This window comes from Chiroxiphia lanceolata, chromosome 3, assembly GCF_009829145.1.
Source record: "Chiroxiphia lanceolata isolate bChiLan1 chromosome 3, bChiLan1.pri, whole genome shotgun sequence".
NCBI classification, from domain to species: Eukaryota; Metazoa; Chordata; class Aves; order Passeriformes; family Pipridae; genus Chiroxiphia; species Chiroxiphia lanceolata.
Window position 1 is genome coordinate 1,654,359 of NC_045639.1, and position 21,832 is coordinate 1,676,190.

At 44.5% G+C, this 21,832-nt stretch overlaps 1 protein-coding gene across 15 annotated transcripts in view; it reads right to left on the reverse strand.

Moving 5' to 3' along the window:
* CCDC88A (coiled-coil domain containing 88A) overlaps positions 1-21,832 on the reverse strand; it is a 63,897-nt gene that overhangs the window by 9,004 nt on the left and 33,061 nt on the right. For 4 of the 15 annotated variants that reach the window (XR_004356344.1, XM_032684136.1, XM_032684141.1 and 1 more), the window contains exons 14-31: positions 21,512-21,649; positions 18,090-19,160; positions 17,543-17,670; positions 15,165-15,306; positions 14,389-14,565; positions 13,779-13,940; positions 11,106-11,383; positions 10,179-10,322; positions 9,468-9,654; positions 9,001-9,146; positions 8,352-8,444; positions 7,953-8,167; positions 3,408-3,491; positions 2,209-2,412; positions 1,839-1,910; positions 1,192-1,278; positions 991-1,047; positions 767-847 (exon numbers count right to left, since the gene is read on the reverse strand). Coding sequence is in view for 14 of the 15 variants with exons in the window: in XM_032684136.1 (XP_032540027.1) it covers positions 767-847; positions 991-1,047; positions 1,192-1,278; positions 1,839-1,910; positions 2,209-2,412; positions 3,408-3,491; positions 7,953-8,167; positions 8,352-8,444; positions 9,001-9,146; positions 9,468-9,654; positions 10,179-10,322; positions 11,106-11,383; positions 13,779-13,940; positions 14,389-14,565; positions 15,165-15,306; positions 17,543-17,670; positions 18,090-19,160; positions 21,512-21,649 (3,466 nt within the window). In the remaining variant the exon portion in view is untranslated. The remainder of the gene's footprint in view (positions 1-766; positions 848-990; positions 1,048-1,191; positions 1,279-1,838; positions 1,911-2,208; positions 2,413-3,407; positions 3,492-7,952; positions 8,168-8,351; positions 8,445-9,000; positions 9,147-9,467; positions 9,655-10,178; positions 10,323-11,105; positions 11,384-13,778; positions 13,941-14,388; positions 14,566-15,164; positions 15,307-17,542; positions 17,671-18,089; positions 19,161-21,511; positions 21,650-21,832) is intronic. The other 11 variants (XM_032684144.1, XM_032684143.1, XM_032684137.1 and 8 more) reach the window with 10 other exon arrangements.

Genomic DNA, 21,832 nt, shown 5'->3' on the forward strand with positions numbered 1-21,832 from the left:
TGAATTGCTTACACCAGGGATTTCTGAACTGAGGCAAGGAGGACCTCAAGGAGTCTTTTACAGAAGGGAGTAATCAAAGAGATGTCATATAAAGTATTAGAAATACTCAGCTGGCATTCATTCCCAAGTTTCCAAACAAACAGACACCATTCCATAAATGAAGCCATGAATATTAAATGAAGTCTTGAGCTGGCAGTGCTCTAGTCTGTACAACACCTAGAACGGCCACTAGATACAAAAATGTATCACCACAGATGTAATTTAGAGAATCCTGGTAGATCCAGGGCTGTTGTTAACCCGTTAAATCCAAACCAGAAAGGTTTCCAGGATGTACCACAGAGGCCACCTTGGCCAGTTGTACAGCACACAGCCCACAGCAGCAGTGCAGGAGGATGCTTGGGGAAAAAAAAAAAAAAGGAGCAACTTCTCTTCTTAAAAATCACTTTTAAAGTAATTTGGGGGGAATTCTTATTTTGTACCATTGCTACCTGGGTAAGGTTTGATTTAAAATAGCTGGTGACTTAGAAAGCAACCCCACCCTTTTAATATTTCTTAAAATCATCAGTTCTAGTAACACCTTTGTTCCCAATCTGGGGAATGAAGGCTCTGAAACACTTAAGGAAGCACCTGCTGTGGTTTGCAGGGGGAATTTTTTGGCTGTGGGTTTTGTTTGTTTGTTTGTTTTTTTTTTAATCTACACAGATGATCCTCACAGAGAAAAGAATGGAAGTAACAAAGCACGGATTTGAATTCCCCTCCAGCATACCTTTGACTTCATGGAGTGAAGCATTGTTATTGCTATTGCTAGTGGATGTCCTGCCACTATCAAGGCTGGCTGGTCTGGAAGCTGAATGGAAAATTAGGAGACACGGTGATGAACAAGATTGCAGCAGAGGCCACGGTCCCTTCACATTCTGCTCCCAGAATGCTCAGGCAGGGCATGCACTGACACAGGCCCAGCATGCCCACGGGCAACACAGGGGTTCTTACACATCAGAAAGCGGAGCAATTTCCAGGCGGTCCAAGAGGACACTTTGGAAAAGGGCACTGGAGGAATAGCACAGTAGAGGGGAGAGGAAACAGAGAGAGAGAAAGAGAGGGTCTGTTTAGAACTGAGAGTGACTGTCAGGGGGAGGCGGGTACGGGTGGAAGGAGGGACATGCAGGGGCTGCTCGTGGTCAGGGCACTTACAACAGATCTGACAGGGAACCTGGCACAGGGCTGGAAGGCCACGAGCAGCAGGAGCAAGAGCATCTGCACAGACAAAGTCCTGCACTCCTGAGCCAATACAAGGGAAATGCTCTGTTAGTAGCCTCAAAAACGCCTGCTGCTCATGTTAGTTGTAAATGTTTATACAGGAGTCAAAACTTCACTTCTAAGTAACCTACTACAGCTTTCACTTCAAAGCTTTGCTTGAAGGAACACGGAATGCTTCTATAAACTACAGCACATGGCAAATTTAGGCTTCACTGAACAATAAACTTTGAAAACTTGGGCCAGATTGGGATTTGGGGTTTTTAGGATTGAAATGATAACTTCTTTTATTTACTGTTAACTCTAAGTGGAAGTTACACCACTTTCCCACTGAAGGGGAAAATGCTTCGATCCTGTTCAGATGCACTTCACAGGTACTTTCTACCAGAGACACAGAACATCTGTCTGATGTAGGAGATAAGGAAGAAAAGGAGAGTCTGAAGAAATGATACAGTACATTGGAGAGATATGGAAATCAGAGAGAACATGCTCATTGCAACCAAGTCATTCACTGTTTTTTTGCAAACTGTGTTAACATTCACATCATATATCCTTAATTCATACAGTTAAAGTTCACATCTTACCATGAACTCTTGATCCTGTACTAGAATCATCACTAATACCTTGGGGACTTACATCTTCATAGGATGTAGTATCTACACACAGAGACATAAAAGAAGATGTAAAATAAAATAAAAGGCAGAGATTATTGAAATACTTGTCATTGGTATAACATATTAAAATGCTTTTCAAAGCAATCCATTTTTTTCCTTAGGAAATATTCTGCAGGAAAAACCCTGGAACATTTTATAACTGCAGTTATTAAACCTATGCATTATCTTTTAGCGCTGCAGCTGAGTTATTAAGATTGCTTTTTGTCGAGAAACTTAAAGCATAAGAAAAAAAATCAATATTACACAGTTACATCGCGGTGCAAAAAGCTTCTACCTATACCTTTATTATTTAGCAACTGCTTGGATCTGAAGCCTGTGGAGGAGTTGACAGTGGCAAAGTTGATGGCTGTGGTGGAGAAGGCCATAGCTCCCAATTCCTTCCTCCTTTTACCCGTGGACATATCATCGGGACCCTCCAGATGCTCAGAACTACCTGTCCATTGTCCTCCTGCCAGGACCATGGACTGCACCAGGTCATTCATGGCTGGGATGCAAATGAAAGCAGATGATCAGCGTGGGCCCCGTCCCCGCTCGCTCGCACTGCGCATCGCAAAGCTCGACAGGTCCGTAAGCGCGAGAGCGGCTCGGGGCTGGCACGGACAGACAACGTCATGCAATCGGCTCGGGGACAGGGAGGGGCGTTTACGGGGTCCTCGCCATGCCAGGATGTGCCAGGATGTGCCAGGATGTGCGTGAGAGCCTGGGCACGCTGTGTGCCGTGAGAAGGTGGGATGGACGGGGAGAGAAAAGGTGCTCGGCCAGGAGCGCCAGCGGTGCCACGGGATCCTGGTGCGGTGCAGGTTTTACTGCGGGCACACGGGGTCACAGAGCCACAGAGCAAAGTACAACGGCGGATGAGATTCACCTGCACTGCCCCCAGCTCAGCAAAACTGTCCACCCCTCATCAGAAAACAAAAGGAGACAGAGGAAATCAATACAACGTTCTGGCAAACGACAACTGAGGAGTACTTGCAGAGTGACAGACCACCAGAGAGCCTTGCACAATTGCCTACACTTCCTTTAAAACAAAACAAAACAACAAAAAAAAAAAAAATCACAGGGATTTCTTAGCAGAACGTGTCGTTTAGAACCGTTTCTGTGAACGCAGTGCACTGTAAATTTATATACACATGGGGCCATGTGTATATAGACAACTATGTATACAAATATATGCAGTCACAATGCACTGAATAGATTATATGGATGTGCGTGGGGATGTGTAGGTGAGTGTGTGTGTGTGTGTGCGCACATATATAAAGTATTCAGTGCCGAGGTTTTTTTTTAAAAAAAAATAAAAAAAAAAAAAGGGGGAGGGAAAAAAGTAAAAAGAAAAAGCTCCAGCTCCTTGTACCGTAGCAGGACTTGCACATTGCCAAAGAGGAGGAAAAATACAGCGCAGTCCAGGGAGAGGTTAGTGAAAAATTAGTAAGGAAGCCAGTGTAGCCATTGAGAAGAAGCTGAACTGTCATAAAGTCTTACACATGGAGCGACGGTAGAAGGCCTTCATTTTGTCTTTTTCCTTCGGTCTGTTCCTCAAAAAGGGCAGTCTTTTCAGTGCACCCACTTTTATGTCATAGCATGAGGAAAAAACGGAAACAGGGAAATGAAAGAAAAAAAGGGGAGAAGAACAGATGGAAGTTAAATGTTGAAACTAAGGACAGAAATGAATGTCTCGAGCTTAAGCTACGTAGGCTATGCTAAAAGCTATCACTGTCATGCTGCTGGGTGGGCATGAGGGATGGGAGCTACCCTGCAACGGGAAAACTGCACTAGGAGAACCTTCACATACTCAGGAATGCACCAAGAATTATGGTGGGCAGTGGAATACTCCCCAGGACTGTGGTGGGCAGTGGAATACTCCCCACTACTCCTCTCCTTCAAGAGTTTGAAGCTCTTGAAAGTTTTTATTAAAAATAAAAAAAAAAAAAGAAATGTAACTTCTTTGCAGGTGGTTACTGAAATGGTCCATTACATAATTCTTACTGTGGAAAATAACACTTCCTGAACATAAAGAAAAATGCAACTCTAAGTACAGCTTCTACTTTAAAATACGTTCGCATCGTTATTTTGTGAGGTTAATTAATTTTGGTCATGGTTTGCCCTACAAACCTACCAGGACACAATTTATTATCAAGTCTTCAGTTCTTTCATTTTGTGCTCACTAAGAATTTTGGTCACCTACTTGCAGAAAACCCACAAGGGCCTCCTGTCCAGTGCACTCTGTGCGCAGTGATTTTAGTGTTTCACCAAAATAATCTGCTTCAAAGGTGCAGATTTCTCAGCTGAAAAAACCCCAAAGGAAACAAAACCACAGCAAATCCAAGCGTGAGCGTTGCTGTGAGGTTTTTGGGAGGGCCCAGAGCAAACTGAGGTACGTTCTATGAGGAGAATTACAGAGTTAAAATTACAAACAGCATTAAAGGATGGAGCGGTGCATATATACATATGCATTTACAAGTGCACATGGGGGACCCTGAAAGGCAAATAAAGACACCTCCCTCTCCACTGTCTCACCCTGTGTCTGCACCCAGAGGAAGAGGCTCCCAATGCAATGGAACCAAAGAGGTCATTCTGCTCTATTTCTATTTTTTTGGCACCAAGATGACACATGACTCTTCTGTAACTTCTATAATCCTTTAACAGACAAGATAACTCACCCCTCTATAATCCTTTGTAGACAAGATAACTGAGCCCTCTTAATTAAAAACTCCCTAATCTTATTAAAAAAGTAACCAGAGCATGTTCAAGAATCATTGGAGTCATGTGTCCTGTCCATTAACAGAGATCACCTCCAAAAGGGCTGATTTAACTGCACCCACCAGGAAACTCCCCTGCAACTACTGATGTCCTGGAAATCCTGCATCAGAACCTGGCCCTTGGGAAAATGCAAAAGCTGCTTGAAGGGGGAATAATGTAAGTAATGTCTGCATAAAATCCAACTCAAGAAATGTCCTGGAATGATAATGATGATTAATACTGAAATGGCAGAGCTGCAGCAGAAATCAAGTGTTCTTTCTCTTTTCAGTATTCTGAGAACATGTTCCTGCTTTCTGAGCTGAGAAGGAATGATGAGTATGGCAGAATTCCTCCCCTGATCAGGAAATCTCCTGTTTTGTGACTCTCCTCCTGTTTGCAAAAAACCCTCTGAGGAATTCTGCATTAAAAATCTTCAAAGGGTTTTGTTCATGCACACAAGAAAATATGAGGCAGACATCTTCTAAATGTCCTGCTGATAGGAAATGGAGCCCAATAGACTTTTTTTACTTCCACTATGATATGATGTGTCTGCTCCTGGTGCTTCTACTAGAGATCCAGCTTACTAATAGCCCTGATTCCTTGGGACTTCGTTAATCACCTGGAAAGGCAGTGGAAGGCAGCAAAGGGAATCTGGTTTTGTCCACGGAAAACAAAAATCCCACCTGCCTGCCCTGGGCTTTCTGTGGGAAAGCTCCAAGTGGTCCCATCCTGCCCAGAACAGGTGTCAGGTCCGTGGCACTCACATGATGAGTGATTAGGAAGGATTTGGGGTCAGGATCTGGGAAGGAGGAGGCTGTACTTCCAGCAGGGAATGAAAAGCCAAGGGGAAAGCCTGCAGTCAGGAGCACACACATGCTCACCGCCTGCAGGGATAGCAACAGCCATGCAGGACTCCCCTCCTTCCCAGCTCACACACTCTGGGATCACACAGGGGCTTGGGGAATGCTGGGACACCTCAGGTGCTGCTTTCTCTGCACAACAGGGGAATTTTGGGCCAGGATCCCCTGTGAGATAACAGGATTTTGGAACACATGAGCATGGCAAAGTGGCCTGTCTCCATCACCACCTTCCAAAGCTGGCACACACCAAATCTCTTCATCAGCAGTGGCAGCAGCAGGGCAATCAGGTGTGGGATCAGTATCTCCAACAGGGAATGTCTGGGATAGGAACCCTAGAGCCCTTGGGATCTGTGTGTCAGATACTCTGCCCTCTAGCTGAGGAGAACAACACTGGTGTGTGCCAGGGGAGGTGAGCTGCCTTCTCCTGCCTCCTGAGGGACATGCAGGACATTTCACCGCGGCAGTTCCCACTGGAACAGTGTCCCTTCCCAGGCTGGGACAGAACCTGGCTCTTCCCAGAGCTCCAGCACCTCAGCGTGGCAGCTCACACATGTTCCCTTCCTGGAGCTCCTGCAGTGGAAGCTGCTGCTGCCAAACCGCTTCTTACAGAAAAGAAAGGCCCCACAGTATCCCGGGATTTAGGATTTACAGTCCCTCTAGGAGCAGAAGAAACAGGCTGCAAAATGTGCCCCATCACCAGCACTTGTCACACTGAGATACTCTTCTCTTCACTCTGAGACACCAACTGCCTCAGCAAGATTGTCAGAGCTGAGTTGGCACACGAGGCACCCGAATTCTGTCAAATCCCGGGGTTTCCATGGCGACGTGTGTAACGGCGGAAGGCCTGGATCCAGAATTAGATCAGCCCTTCCAGTTTGTGGATAAACACACTGGGATTAAGGGGGACACGAAGGAGGCCCACGGAGTAGAAAATTAATGAGGTCTGCACAGCTCCAAACCTCTTTTGAGGCTCAGCCACCGGAACTGCGGCCGTGGCTCCCCGGGAGGGGGAACTGCACCCCACGGGGTCCCGAGGGGCACGAGGAGAACACGGGCACACCAAAGCCCTGCCACAGCATGACAGTGGGGACACAGAAGCAGATGGGCTGACCCACAGCGTGCACACTCACAGACACACCCACGGCAGCTCCGCTCACACCCCCCCCCGCCCCACACCACACATGATGTAAAAGCAACAGTTGCTTTTTTTTTTTTAAAGTTCAAAAGTAGCTGTTTTGAATCTCAGACTGAAGAAAGCTGGGCTTCCCAAGGGGACAATTTAGCAACAGAAGTGCTAAAGTGTACCTCTGAACATACTATTGTCTTCAGTTATTAAAAAAACACTCACAAATCTGATTGAAAGTCACCCTGAAATAACATTTTTTGATGGTTTTAACTTTGACTAAGCTCCTGCAAGAAGCACAGAATTAAAAAAATACATCGTAATGGCTTTAATCATTTCTAACACAGCAGATTCACAGCTGGCACAAGCCCCAGAAAAATCAACCTGCTGTTTTTTTGAAACTTAAGACATTAAATTTAAAAGGAGTAGTGCAAAGATTGGAAGTGACTGTTAATGCTCATGTATTCTGATGCTTTTACATGCACAGCCAAAATGCTTTTGGTGCATAATTATTGAATAGACCCATCACACCCTGATAACCTGGCTGCAATATTATCTCTCAAGTTGTGAGAAACTGGGCAGTTTACGATCCACACCAAGAGTGGATCATAAACAATCTAGGTAATAAATAATAATAAACAGAATCTGGCCTTTTATACCATGGGCACCCTCGTCATGTGATGGCTGTGAGGCTATTCCAAGGTTAGCGAACTGTATCTGGAATATTCCATCTACCCACACCCCCTGCAACCCTTCCCACTTAGCTCTCATTCTGGGATCACTAACAATCCCCATCCTTTTAAGGGGCTGTGTCTCTACATGAACTCTTCCTGCTGCACCTTCCAGTTTGATCAGAAGTTTTCCCCACTGGTTTTGTGAGCTGCTGGGGAACACCTTCAGGCAGAAGGTGTTTTTAAGGATGTTAGCACAGCCACAGCTTGGATAACGCTTCCAGGGCAAGGGGAGAGATTCATGCTGGGACAAGAGGGAGAAACAAAAGAGGTACTAGTGGTGACATCTGCCATTCCATCCAGAATCCTGCTTGCCTGACCCAGGAGCAGTGCCTGCTTCACCTTACCCAAGCACTGCAAATGGAGCTTCAACATTTAGCTCCAGAAATGCTAAAAACTTGTTCCTGTCCCAACACTCCAGGGAGTTTGCGAGAAGTCACCATAAATCTGCCCTCGCATTAACTCAGGCTCTGCTCCTAAAGACTTTACCTTTAAAACCCCCTCCAAAAGACACAGACTTTCCCAACACTTAGCCAGGGTTTATTAGCAGAATGCAGCGTCCTGCAGTACTCACTGCTACTCTTTTTGGTGCCCAGGGTCTGCCCGTCCTCCAGGGAGTTGGAGCCCACCGAGGAGCTGTCCTGGCTGTCCTGGTGGGGCAGCTGCAGGAAGCCCTCGCTGGATTCCGAGCGCGTGGGCGTGAGGGTCACGGACTTGAGCCGCTCCCGGTTCCCGTCCTTCTTGGACTTGATCAGCTTCCTCATCTTCAGGGTGATCCAGTTGCCCCTCCTGTTACCAAGGACACAGCACACTTATGACACATTGTTTATGCCCTCACGCTTCTCCTAATTCACATGCAAAACACAGACGTGGTTCTGCCCCCCTGAACTTGAGGAGACCTCGATTTTCAGCTGGAGCAGAACAGGTTATGCCCTGAAGTTGTGTTTTGTTCTGATATCGCGTTCACCGGTACCTTCGGGGTGGAGATGGCTCATAGAACTTATACTGATCCATTATCTTCTCCTCCAGTTTCTCCTTCTGCCGCCTCAGTTCATTGAGCTTGTCACTGCAAACAGAAACCAGGGATAATGGATGTGCAAAATTGTATGGAATGTGTGGGCAGCGTGTTCCCTTGGGGATCTGTTATCTCAGAGTTGTCATCTTGGGTGAAGAATTCTAATGTAACACTTGCTTCTTATTGAAAAAGCAAGAGATACAGCAAACAAGCAGACTTAGGTTTAACTTTATAACACTGAGAAAGTTTCCATTCGCCTTTATTACACCACAGAACTTCCCCCCTTTTTAAATAATAAATGTAATTTAGACAAGCCCGTTTTCTCTTCCCTCAAATTCACTAAAAAGTTGAGATTACAATTCTAAATTTGGCCAGTAGTAGAATGAGGAATGACATTTTTGTTCCCCCTTTGCATAATCAGTAACGATCACAGTTGCACTGATCCTTCAGAACTACAAATGCAAGGGTTTTAGTTTTTATCTGCCTTACATTTACAATTGAAATTTTTGTTTTGAAACGTTTCAGAAGCAGCACACGAGTTAAATTCCACATATGACAGAAGCTTTTTAAAGAAAATCAGTGTATCACAGTGATTTTCAAAACTCACATGTACTGCCTTTGCTCCACATGGAAGAGATCCTTGCTTTCCATGTTCTGCTCCAGTAATGTCCTATTTTGCAGCATTAAAGTCTGAATTTGATCCAGCAGATGCCTGTTCTCCTCCTCCAGGTTCCCTTTGAGCTGGCTAAGCAGCTGTAAAATACATGAAATGGCCCTTGTGTACATATGTGAGTGTATTTAACATAAGGATAACGAGATCATCGAGGAAATGTGCGTCCACAAAGGCATTCTGAGAGTCCAATCCAACAGAAAACTAAACCATGAATCACCTGATAAAAGCCTCTTCCATTCTTTAAATCATTTAAACCAACATGAGCCTGTACAGCAGGCAAATTAATTAGTCTCTGGACCCGCTTCATTATCTCTAAACCAAATGACTAATTCTCCAGCACTTCCCACGATTTTATGAGTCTATAAATACACTTCCATAAATATTCCAGAATTCTCACATACCTCACACTGATTATTCAGCTTTGTCGACGTGATATCCAGTTGCTGGTACTGTTCTTTGAGCTTGGAAAACTCCGCTTCCAACCGCGTTTGCTCCAGTTTGGAATTGTTCAACAGCGTTTTCAGATTCTTGTGGTCAGTCTGGAGAACCTCATTCTCTCTCAGGAGCTGACTGTAGGTGTGAGTGAGCCTGGGATTGGGAGACACCAGCAAAGAAGAAAGGCAGGTGGGAATGTATTTGTTACCCACATGGCATTTCCAAGGCTCCTGCTGCTCCACCAAACACAAATGCCTTATTATCACAGACTGTAGGGAAGTCATCCCAGTCTCAAACCCTCTGTGTTCAGGAGCTCTACATCACAACTAGTTTTAAGATGCCACTTTTCAAAAGAAAAAAAAAATCCTACAAACAGCCAGGATTTCTTGCCCACAGAAAACAGGATGGAAACAGGAATGGCCCAAACTTTGGCAATCACAGAGGTTATTGATTTAGCACAGGTACACTGATCCCTGGGTTCTCTTTGTCCCTCCTGGGCCCTGCCACATCCCTCTGTCCCACACGCACCCTCAGGATGTAATGATTATTTTTGTGGGATCATGGACGTCCCGAGTTGCAGCATCAGGTGTTTAGAAATGTGAAGGGACACAACACTTGTTGAGGTTGCACTGGCAGGTGCTCAAAGCTCCACTAACACACGTCAGACTCGGCTTTACCTTTCATTCTCATCGCGAAGTTTTTTATATTCTGCTGCCACCGTTTCGTGCTTTTCACTTTGCTGCAGCATTTTCTCCTGTTCTGCCTTGAGAACTTTCTCCAGCTCTTCCAGTTGCACCTTCTGTTTCAGCAGCTGATTGTACCTGCACACCAAGACAACATTTAAATGCCTTTTTGCGGACTGAAGAGAATACGGAGTTTTTATGAAATGGCGACCGTTTAAAGTTGCAAATCTGTCCTATTTAGAACAGCTGGGACCAGCTCATCACTGGATGGGTGTAACCCAAAACTGTGTGTTCTAGAGTCTTCCATGCCATTGCCCAGAAACTGTTATCAATGAACCATTTACAACCTCTGCCCAGAGCAGCCCTGACTCCTCAGGCTATAAACTGGGTGTTAAGAGGCCCCTGAGACAGAAGGATGCTCCTGTCCTCACACCCAGTGTGGAACTCCCCGCCCTGAGGGAGGCACTGGGCATTCCTGCCTGAACTGGAGGATATATAATCTTGGAGTCTTGGGACTTTTTTAACCACTTGTGAGATCCAGAGGAAGACTGCAGACCACCACTCTCAACCAAACTGCAACCACCACTCTCAACCAGATTGCAATCACCACTCTCACCAACAGGTTTTCCCCTCTCCTTTTACTCTGGACTCAGGGGGCCCAAATAACACCACTCTGTTCATGCCCCACGGTGCTGGGTTATACAGTTGGGTTTGGTGGGTTAAAACCAACTGTTTGTCTGTATAATTGTACTTGTCGTATTATTTTATTAAATTGTTATTCTGACTTATAATCTCTCCTTTGAGTTGAGTTCATTTCCCCTGCTGGTTTACCTTTAAACCAGCACAAAATCTTAAGGATTTAAGTCAGGCTAGTTCTACTCAAACTTTTTAGTGGCTGCTGCTTAGCAGGGCAGTGCTCACCTGTCCTCCAGGTCCTTGTGCTCCACCTCCAGGTTCTTGTGGGCGGCCTTGAGGCTGCCGTGCTTGGCGATGAGCGACTCGTACTCGGCCGCCTGGCGCTCGTGCAGCTGCTCCAGCTTCTCGTGGTCCTTCAGCAGGGCCTCGTACAGGCCCTTGAGGTCCTCCCTGTCCTTGAGCACGCCCTCGTTCTCGTTCTCCAGGGCCGACTGCTGGATGAGCAGCTGGGCGTTCTGGTTCATCAGGGACGTGCTCTGCGAGTTCAGGGTGGAGTTTTCCACCTGTGGCCACGAATGGTTGTTGTAAATTAATTTTGTGGTCTGGATTATTTTGTCTATCTCCTAACCCTTAGTGACCTGCTGGTTGTTCCATTACCTGCCGACCTTTCAGGGGAATACTCTTTCCTTACACCCCCACAGACAACTCCAACTCAAAGTACTCCAGGAATATTTTTATGGCAGTATCGCAGGAAAGCACTGAATAATATGATTAAATTGATTTGATTAATCAATTAAACACTGATTAATTTGATTAAATAATCAATTTCTTATTTACCTTTCAATACCCGTTAAGAGTGCTATCAAGACAAGAACAACATTTTCCTCTGGGATCAAAACATCTGGGAGAAATGGCTCCTCAGTGATCCTATAATAAGCCAAATCTGTGACATGACTAAAATAAAAGGAACTTTCACGCTGGCACAGAGATCTATTTTTAAGAACACCTCTATTGTACAGAATTTGTATTGTCACCATGAAATCTTTATGGTGCCCACGTACCCTTTCACAATGAGAGTTCAAACAGGAGCATTCATTTAACAGAGAGAAAGGGAAATAAAATAACAGCACCTGGAAGGAACTCCCCACATTCTGTTTTGTATTCTTTTGTGGAACTAGTTCAGATTTATGTCAGAGCAGTATTAATGTCTATTAACATACTAAAGCCTTCAACATTAGACAAATTTAAAAACCCCAACCAACCCACAACTTCACTTTTTGTGCCTCTGGAAAGATTAACCAAATCTAATCCTTGGATATCTTGTATGAGGCTCATTCCCTTCTCTTTCCTATTCAGGAGATGAAAACCACAAACTCCTGAGGCTTCTAAAACCCTCGGGGTATCTATTAAGGGGAAAAACATTCCATCTCCCACTGCAGTGCCTGCTGTTACCAGGGAACAAATCCCTTCCTGTTGGAGCTGCAGTGCTCTTTGTTACACAGGAGAAAGCTGAACCTTTCCCTGGAAATGAAGTCATGTCTCACGGCACGGCCCAGGCTGAATCCCGAGTTTTGTCAGCTCCCAATTCCCAGTTACCCCCTAAAACATCCCCTCTCTTGTCTGCTCCTCGTGGGTACCAGCAGGGAGAGAAGAATTAGTTGGCAGGAGCAGTTCTGACAGAGATTTCACTTCAGATGGAGCTGATAGTTCTGATTTTCAGGGACATATTTCACCTTTCAGTTTAATCTGGAGTTGATGGAGAGCTGTCTTGCCAGACAGGAAAGGCCTGTGCCATTGTGCATGAAGCAAAAAAGGAACTGCACAGATACTCCTGGGTTTTCCTGACAAATGGGGTTACAAAATACTCAGAGTTCTGAATCCCAGAGGTAAATCCTCCTGTGGTTAAAAGGAGATATCTCCATGCCCCTGTCCACTGCTTTTGAACAGCCAGAGAAGGCCCAGAAGTCCTGTTTCCTTGGAGTGCTGTGCACTAATGAGATTTCAATGTGGCAGCACAAAGTGCAACCCTGGGACAACTGGGTTCTGCTTCCCAGAAAATCAGGATGAGAACTCCAGGCATTCACCAAATGAGTATTTGCCTCGTTTAAAAAGTCCCTGACACTTGGATTTCCACCAACCCTCCATCCTTTCTGACACTGCTTCTGCTGGATTGTGGACTTTTTGCTCCCTCTTTAAGGAATTTGGATTCTTAGAACCCCAAAAAGCATTCGATCCATTACCAAGAACATTTCACTTTTAGAGACAAAAAAGAGGTATCTACTTAATAACCCTATTGAAGTAGGAAGGACAACATCTGAATCTTGGCCACGAGAGCTGCAAGACTCCGGGTGAACCATTTTTATCATTTCCATGGTCAAACATCACCTTTCTTTTGCCTCTGAATTATCTACATTCACTCTTTACATATTTAGGTAGGGGTTTCTTTGGGGTTTTTTTTAGCATTCTATATTTTTTTTATATATATTCTATACTTTAGTAAGTATCTTGATTTTCCTTTTAGGTATGGCTCTGCTTTTTTTCTTTTTTTTTAAGCTATTTATAAAAATAGACAAAATTTATTACAATCTCTCTGGACACACCACTTCCCTGACCTAATTTAAATGTATAACTAAAATAAAAAAACCCCAAGCAACCTTAGAAGGCTTAAGAGAAGGATAAGAGAACCTACCCTACTCATAAGTATATAAAATTGAGAGTTTAAAGAGTATAAAGTCAAGAGTTTAAATTGGACAAACGTGAAGGATTCAAACCAACTTCTAGGACTGGAATTATTCATCAGCAAACAGACTATTATTTGCCCTCCCTGAGTGCAGATTATTTCCACATTACCTTCTTTCCCAGGTCGCCACCAGAAGCAAAATGTGACTTGGACCGCGTTGATTTGGTTGGAAAACCGGCCGTAATTTTATTTTTGGGAGCCAAACGGGAAACCCTCACCTGGAGCTTGGCATTCTGGGTCTGCAGGGTGGTGTTCTGCTCCTGCAGGGACACGCTCTGTCTCTGCAGGGCCAGGATCTGGGCCTGCAGGTTGTTGTTCTGAGTCTCGAGCTGCTTCAGCTGCGTCTTCAGCGCCTGCTTCTCCGCCTGCAGCGTCGCGTTCTGGGTACGGGGGGAAAACAAACACAGAGGGTGAGCTCACAGCTGCTTCTCCAAGGGATTCACGGGGTGCAACAACACTGGGGATCACCCTCCAGGACCAAGGAACACACAGGGTTATGATGGAAAACCAGGTAACTAGTATTGTACCTCTGGAGGGACAGCAGAGAGACCTCCAGGCCCCAGGAGAATAAGGGTTAGATCAGAGGGATTTAAGAGAGAGCTCTGCATCCAAAAGGGCAAATTCAGGTTTTCATATTTCCTTTGAAATGCCTGTCAAGTGTTTTAAGGCATCCCTCAGAGCAGAATCCAGCTGCTCCATAAACTATTTAACTCAGATTCCTCTTGGGATGTGAACCAGATGACAAGTGACAGACTTCACCAACACTCATTTGTATGACTGCAACAGCCAACAACAAATACCCACAGTCATATTTAAATCACATCTTACATTCCTCTCCACTTCAATTAATCTGTCTTTAACTTTCAACAATTCTCTGGTCGTTTCCTGATTTTCCTTCTCCCACTTATTGACGGACTGATTTTCTTCTCCACTTCTCGGCGGGGAATTCTGAACCATCCTCTCCTCTTCTTGTCTTTGCTTGAGAGCTTCGTAGTTCTTTTTCACCTGGAATTATTCAGGACAACTCGGATTAGGGTTAGAATTTCCCATTTTGGACATCCTAATTTATCACCTGGCCGTGCCACTTCTCAAAGAACAGGGAGTTCTATGTTACTGTGATTGTAAATTTGCTTTTTGTACATGTTTGGGGAGATGCTGCACAAATTATTTATGGGTATGGATAACTTCACCCTAACGAACATTTCCTAACAGCAGGAGACCTCTATTTCCTATTTTATTTCAGTGCTTTCAACTGCACCCCCCAAGTTTTATAATAAAATCCTACAGCCAAGGCGACTGCATTTCTTTTTTTAACCGCTCTGCTCAGCCTCTTGAAGGCAGGTGGGGAAATATAACTGGAAATGACATCCCAAATCAAATCAGCCCCAGATAATTTATCCACCTGACATTTTCAATGAACGATGAATAAACTCTACAACTTTTCATGCGATTCCAACACAGATTTGAAAGCAGGCACACCTTTGTCCTGCTTTCCATTACCCAAACAACACCCAGCTTCTGCAAATACCAGAAATAACAACCAGAAATAACAACAGCTCATATAGGAACCATTCAATCTCACATTAAAATGCCCTTTTCCTTACTGTTTTCAGCTCCTGACGCAGCTGCTGGTTGAGATTTGTGGACTCTTCCAAACGAGCCTCCAAAGCAGCGATTTTCTCTTCTTTGATTTCCAGAGACTTCTTGAGCGTGGATTCCAGTTTGGACTCCAGGAGCTTGTACCTACTGGTCAACAACAAAAAAAGAAAAGTCCTTGTTTTCCAAAACCTATTTGAGGTATTTGAATCCTGGAATGAAGCCTCATGGCCACCCTCAAAAATGCTGGGAAGTCAAGAGCATGGAGACACCTCGGTATTCCCAGCGAGTCCCGTGCCTGAAGCCAACAGAAGATGGTAGGAGAGCCCATTTTTGACTCCTCCTTTCTTTCAGATGTGTTTTAGGCACACAAAAAGGAGGGGGCTGTTTATCTGGATCATTACCCTGGGTGTGGTGGCTGCCCTCCTCCTCCTGGCTCCGCTCCAGAGGATCCAGTGGGGACCCCAACCCAATTAGGATGGGAAGGATTTGGAGAGCAGGATTTCCCTCAGTTCCCATTCCCTGCCAGCTCACAGAGGGAAGGACTGTGCAGGTGCACACTCGTTTGGTGCCTGACTGTGCAAATTGTGCCCTCAGCCCAGCTGCTGGGATTTTAAGACTGTCACCACCCCTGAGGGGTAAAGCTTCCATTTTTCACCACATTTACAATATTTCAGGGCACCCAAAAACCCCAAAGTGCCTATTTGGGACAGAAGTGGTCAGATTTAGGCTGTATCAATTTATAACTGTGTCTCCTCTACAGAAAATACTGAAAACCAGGCTCATTAATCACTTGAAGCAGTTCAGTCACTGTGCACCAGGCTCAGAACCTGGAAAACATCCCACTGCTCCCCACAGCTGGATAGAACAAACCACTAATATCCCCCTTTTTAATGCTGGCTGCTGAAGGATCTATCAGTTCAGTGAAGGGCACAGACTGCAGGAGGCTCCTGAATGGACAAGAGCATTAGATCCAGCCAGGAACTGGAGCAGAAGACCAATGGGAAGAAAATTAATAAGCAGAAAGCTGTCCAGTGGCATCAAGTAGAAGGATGGGAATCCTACATTTGAAGATATGACAAGTAATTCCCAGGGATTTCAGGAACAGTAGGCAGCCTATGACTAGTGGAATATAAAATATTTCACCTCCTTGAGCTGAAGCACAGATTTGGTTGGGAATAAGAATTTCTGTAACTGAAAAGTTACAAAATTACGTAAAAAAGACAAATAGCAGAGATCCAATATCCAGTTTCCTTTTGAACACCTAACAGTGAAAGATGGTACAAATTTTCTAATGTCACTGAGACCTGGGTATTCAGATTCAAAGTCCATGAATGTGTCTGTCCAAGGACAACAGACATTGGAAAGACAAGGGAAAATGGGAAACACTTCCAAGTTAACACATGTGGCCAGTTTAGACCCCACTGGAAAGACTGAAGTGCTACCAAGAATATTCATTAAAAACACAAGCAACTCTCTCCAATTAGGAAGAGAAAAATTGTACATTTTTAATTTCCATCATCAAAATGACCGGACTAGAAAAAGTTCTGAGGGCTTTCCTGAGCTCATCTGGGAGCTGAGAAAACAAGAGGTGGTAACAGATTCACCCCCAGGACTCTGGCACCACCTCACTAACAGAGCCCTGGCAGTAAAAAAAGGGAACCATTTGGGTTTTTAATCCAGTTATGTGGGTTTCTTTTGACACAGAAAACCCCAAATCAACCTACACCTTCATGACAATCAGTTGTAATAACAGATCACCCCACTGAACAGCACTCTGCAATAAAGCTTGGCCAGAGGCCTGTGATACTCTGCTTTTCTCCTGCCACAGGTTTTCCCTAAATCCCTGCAGGATAAGACAGAAGAGGGAAACCCAGCAGAGGAAACAGATGTCGGGGCAGCAGCTGCTTCCCAATGGCAGGTGTGAAGGAGGGATGGAGCCAGCACCAAGTGCTGGAGACACTCAAGGACTGGATACTTCCACCAGGGCCAGTGGGAATGCAGCTTCCTTTTGTAGGAGGGATTAGTTGTAAGGGAAGGGTGAGTTCAAGGTGTAAAAACCATTTGTGTCAAAAAGGAAAAAAAATACACTTTGAGCTGATTATCTCTTACTGCCACTGTTCCTGCTGCTGGCTGGAACACGAAACATTTAATTATAATTAACTGGATCTACTGACATACTTCAGTGAGTTTCTTAGCAACAAAAAGTGGCAACTCACTGTCACAGAATGTAACAGCACATCAGCTCTTTTATTCATTTCAGAGTTCCATTTTGGGTCTGTGAGTGTGCCTGAAAAATCCCAGAGATGCACAAGCCCGTTTTCCCTTCCTGAATGAAAAAGCCCCTCCTTTGTTCTCTCTCTCAGGTGGGCCCTGCCACCCTCACCTGTCATCACTGCTCTGCTCATCCTCCAGGAGCCGCTCCTTGTTCAGGCCTATTTTCTCCAGCTCGTGGGCAAGTTTCTCCAGATCGTTGTTCATTTGTTGAGTCTTCAGTTTTTCATTCACCAGGTCCTTGCAGAGAAGAAAACACAAGTCAGTGTTTCCACAGAAATCAAATAACGTAGCCTCAGTTCTAGGAGCGCTCAGACAGGAGCCTTTGATCACTACATGACTTGAATAATTCAACGTTAACCCTCCCCTCCTTCCAGCTGTCAGCTCTCAGCTGGATCAGACACTACACTGCAACTATGATTTCACTGTACTCTCTTCCTTCCTGCAGAATTTCCCTTTAAATTTGGTCTTGAGCGAAGGGAAAACGTTTGATAAATTGTGATTATCCAATGCTTTCCCTGCTGTAAGCACAAAGATGGTGAGAGCACACAGATTAAAGCTTAAAAACCCCAAAGTAGAGCCTTTTTTCAGAAACACAGCTCTGATTTCTCCCCATGACAAACAGATTACGGTGGAAGGGTAATAACCAATCTCTTTACCTCTCTCAAGGTGACCAGGGTTTTCTTATCAATGGTTGCTCTTTTCACCAGTTCCTTGTTTTCCTTCTCCAGTTCTTTCAGGCGCAGACAGGACTCTTTGTACACCACGATTTCCTTGAACAGAGATTTATTTTCCCTTTCCAGGTTACTAATTTTGACATTGTTCTCCTCTAAAGTACTATCTTTAATCTCTGCCTGCTGTCTAAGCCTTTTATTTTCCTTTTCTAGCTGTTTCTTATCCTTCTCCAGTTGAGAAGTCTCTTGCTCTAACAACTTGTTCTCCTTCTCCAACTGCTCCAGGCGCTTACTAGAGATTTTTAACTCTTCCAAGTTCTTCTGCAGGGTCTGATTCTCAGCCTCTAAATCCTGGAGCTCGCTTTCTAATTGCTGAATCTTCTTATTGCTGTTTTCCAGGGCCTTCTGGAGCCTTTGGTTTTCCGTGTCCAGCCCTTGGTAACTGACCTCCAAGCGTTCAGTCTTCTTAAAAGAGGCTTTCATGAGCTCAAGGCTCTTTTTGAGCTGCTCCTTTTCACTCTCCAGCTCTTTATTTTCCAGCTGTAGCTGTGCCACTTTAATGCTCGTACACTTCAAGGATTCAATTGTCCTCCTCAGCTCCAAGTTTTCCTCGTCGAGCTGCGCGTTCTCCTTTTCCAAGGACTCCAGCTGGAAAGTGAGGTTTTTTAGGCTGTCCAAGGTTTTTTTCAGCTTTCTGTTCTCGGTCTCCAGGTCGGAGTTCTCCTGTTCCAAGGCCTCGATCTTCTCACAGGTGATTTTCAGAGTAGTGATTTTTTTCTGTAGCAGCTCGTTCTCCTTCTCCAGCCGATGCAGCTCGTTCTCCAGCTCCTCTGCCCTCTCCCCTTTCTCTTTGTAGTGTTCCAGTTCTTTCCTGACTTGTTTTTTCTCAAACTCCACCTTGTTTAACTTACTGCTGGTCTCTTTAATGGACTCGTGAAGGATTTTGTTTTCCTTTTCAATCTCCTTCATTCTTGCCTCGGCGCTGATCTGTGAGCGTTGCCTGAGAGAGGCCACAGTTTGATTCAAGTGCTCATTTTCCTGTTCTAACAGTTTAATCTAATTTGGGGAGAAAAATGGTGAACAACACACCAACAAGGAATTAATTCATATACAAACTGAAAGCTGCTAAGACAGTAAGATTACATCACACTTCCCTTTTGAGTGAAAAACCAATTTTTTGACTCTACTGGTATTTCTTTGAGGAATCATAAACATTATATATGTACCCAGGTGGAAGTGTGACAACAAAGTAAGTCAAACTGAATCTTCAAATCTCCTTTAATACTAACACACAACATAAACCCAAAACTTAAAGCACAAACCAAAACTAAGCTTTATCTGTGCCTCAGCAGAATTGTGTTTTCATTTGTGGATGAATTAGATTTAGATTATTTCTCTTAACCTCTGTAAGTACCAGGGATGTGTGTCCACAAAGAACAGGAGACAAGTTCTAAACCCAGCCTGAGATGGAGGGAGGTGTGGGAGCCACAGAAGCAGCTTTATTTCAATTGGGAAAAGCAGAGGTGAGGTGTGGGATACGAGGGAACCCTGACCACACCCAGCAACAATTTGAGAAGAAACACAAAGCTACACTGATTTTTGACTTAAAAAGAACCCTTGGACACACTGTTCCAAAACAGCTTCAGAGAAAGTAAATCATATTTGAATCAGGAAACATATTCCCAGATCTGCCTCAAGGATAAAGGCAGAACTCACATCTCAATTTTTAGTATTTATCGAGTTCTTCAGTTGCTCCAAATAATTTGGAACAATTTGGGCACGTAACAACAGACAGCAAAATGCAGAGAACTGTTTGGATCAATATTTAACTGTACACTAATAACCCAGTGGAAGGGGTGTTTCAACAATAAACTGTGCTGCAGAAAAGCAAAAGTGCTGCTTGCAGTGAAAAACAGGGCAAGAAAATTATAGACTGTTCTCTCCTAGTGGAGTGTGGATGTAAAACTATTAATTACACACCCATGGCAATGCCAAACTGCTCTGAAAGGAGCCACCATCAACCAACTGACAGCTCGGGAGCACCTGGTGTGTCCCTGAACAGCTGGAATTGCTTCCCGTGGATTCTGCTCCCATCGTCCCAGTTTAACACAAAATCATCAGGAATGGCTCCGTGTTTTTGATGAGCTCAAATGAACCTCAGACCAGTCTCATCCAGGATTTGTAAGAGATGTGGAAGATGCTCCTGAGCCATCAGCCCTTGAGTAGGTTATTTTAAAATATATTTATTATTTTTAAGCAGAAATAGTCCCGCTGAAATGTCAGTCCTACCCCAACATGTTTAAAACAACATATGTACCTTTAAATGAAAGTAAAGCTTCAGTGCCAAGCTTTTTTTTTTTCTTCTTTCTATTCTAAGTCTGGAATTTCATTTACTGATTAAAAATCAGGCCTTTAAAAACCTTCAGCATTCTGAAACACAATATTCTCTATTTCAGAATACTGTGCTTTTTAAATTGCACTTAAAAATGGCAATGTCATCAGGGGGTGTAAGTGGAATAACTACATAAAAAGATACACATGAAAAATAAAAGATAACTCCAGTTGTAATTCTGAAGGACACGATTATTAAATATGGGATTCCCAGAAGTTTCCAGAAGACTTTTTTCCATGTGTCCTCTGGCTTGCTCTGCAGACACCTTTAGGAGGTGCCAGTGCCCACCAGGTGCAGGTTCATCTTTAACAAAGACCCAGGTGCCAGCTAAAGTGAAAACTGAGATGGAAGTTCTGCCTTTATCCTTGAGGTAGATGCAGGAATATGTTTCCCAGGAAGACAACAATTCTTCCTGATTTCCTTTCTCTGTTTCGGAGCAGCATGTCCAGCAGGGGTTCTTTTTAACTCACAAATCAATGTCACCTTGATGTGTCTCCTCTCAAACTGCTGCTGAGTGCCATCAGGATTCCCTCACACCCCTGAGACCACCTCTGCTTTTCCCAGAAATAAGCCCAGATAGTGCCAGCTGGGAAACATTCCGGTGGAGGGGGCAAGGATGGAGCTGGATGTGGTGGATCCCACCTGTGGGACAGGCTGCTGGAATTGTTCTGAACACTGACACTGCTCCAAACGCTGCCCAGCTGCCTGGGACCTGTTCTCCTCCAGGGAGAGGTGTCTGCCTTCCCTCCAAACTTCCCAAATCCCTATCTTGGCTGAGCTACACCCTCGGAGCCAATGCCCAGCCCACAGAAGCCACAGAAGCATTTTAACCCCCCAAAAAAGTTCTAAAGCAGTAAAGCCCCGGTGAAATGAGTCCTGTCTCTCACTGCAGGGCTCAGCAAAGCCCTTTGGCTGCACAAATCCACATTTACAGTCCCCTCCTGCCTGGGAAAAACCCACAAAAGGAGAACAGCAGAGCACAAAGCAGAGGGAAAACTCGGAATTCCGCGCTCACTTGTCGCTCGGAGTTTTCTTTAAGTGCTTCCAGTGTCTTTTCAAGCTGTGCTTTCTCTTTCATCAAATCCTTGCTCAGATTTTGACTGTTCTGAAGACTTTGTTTCTCTTGGCTCATTTCATTCTCCAGCTCTTCCAGCTGGGAAAAAGAGAGACAAATTTATTTTAAAATGCACTTAAAAACTGACACTTGTATTACTCTTAGCTCGAAGGCACCCTCGTAGGAATCAACATATGAAACACAGAAGAGAACACATAAAATGGAATTTTCTCATCTTTAATTGAAACAACTAATTTCTTCTGGGAATACATTTACTTCTGC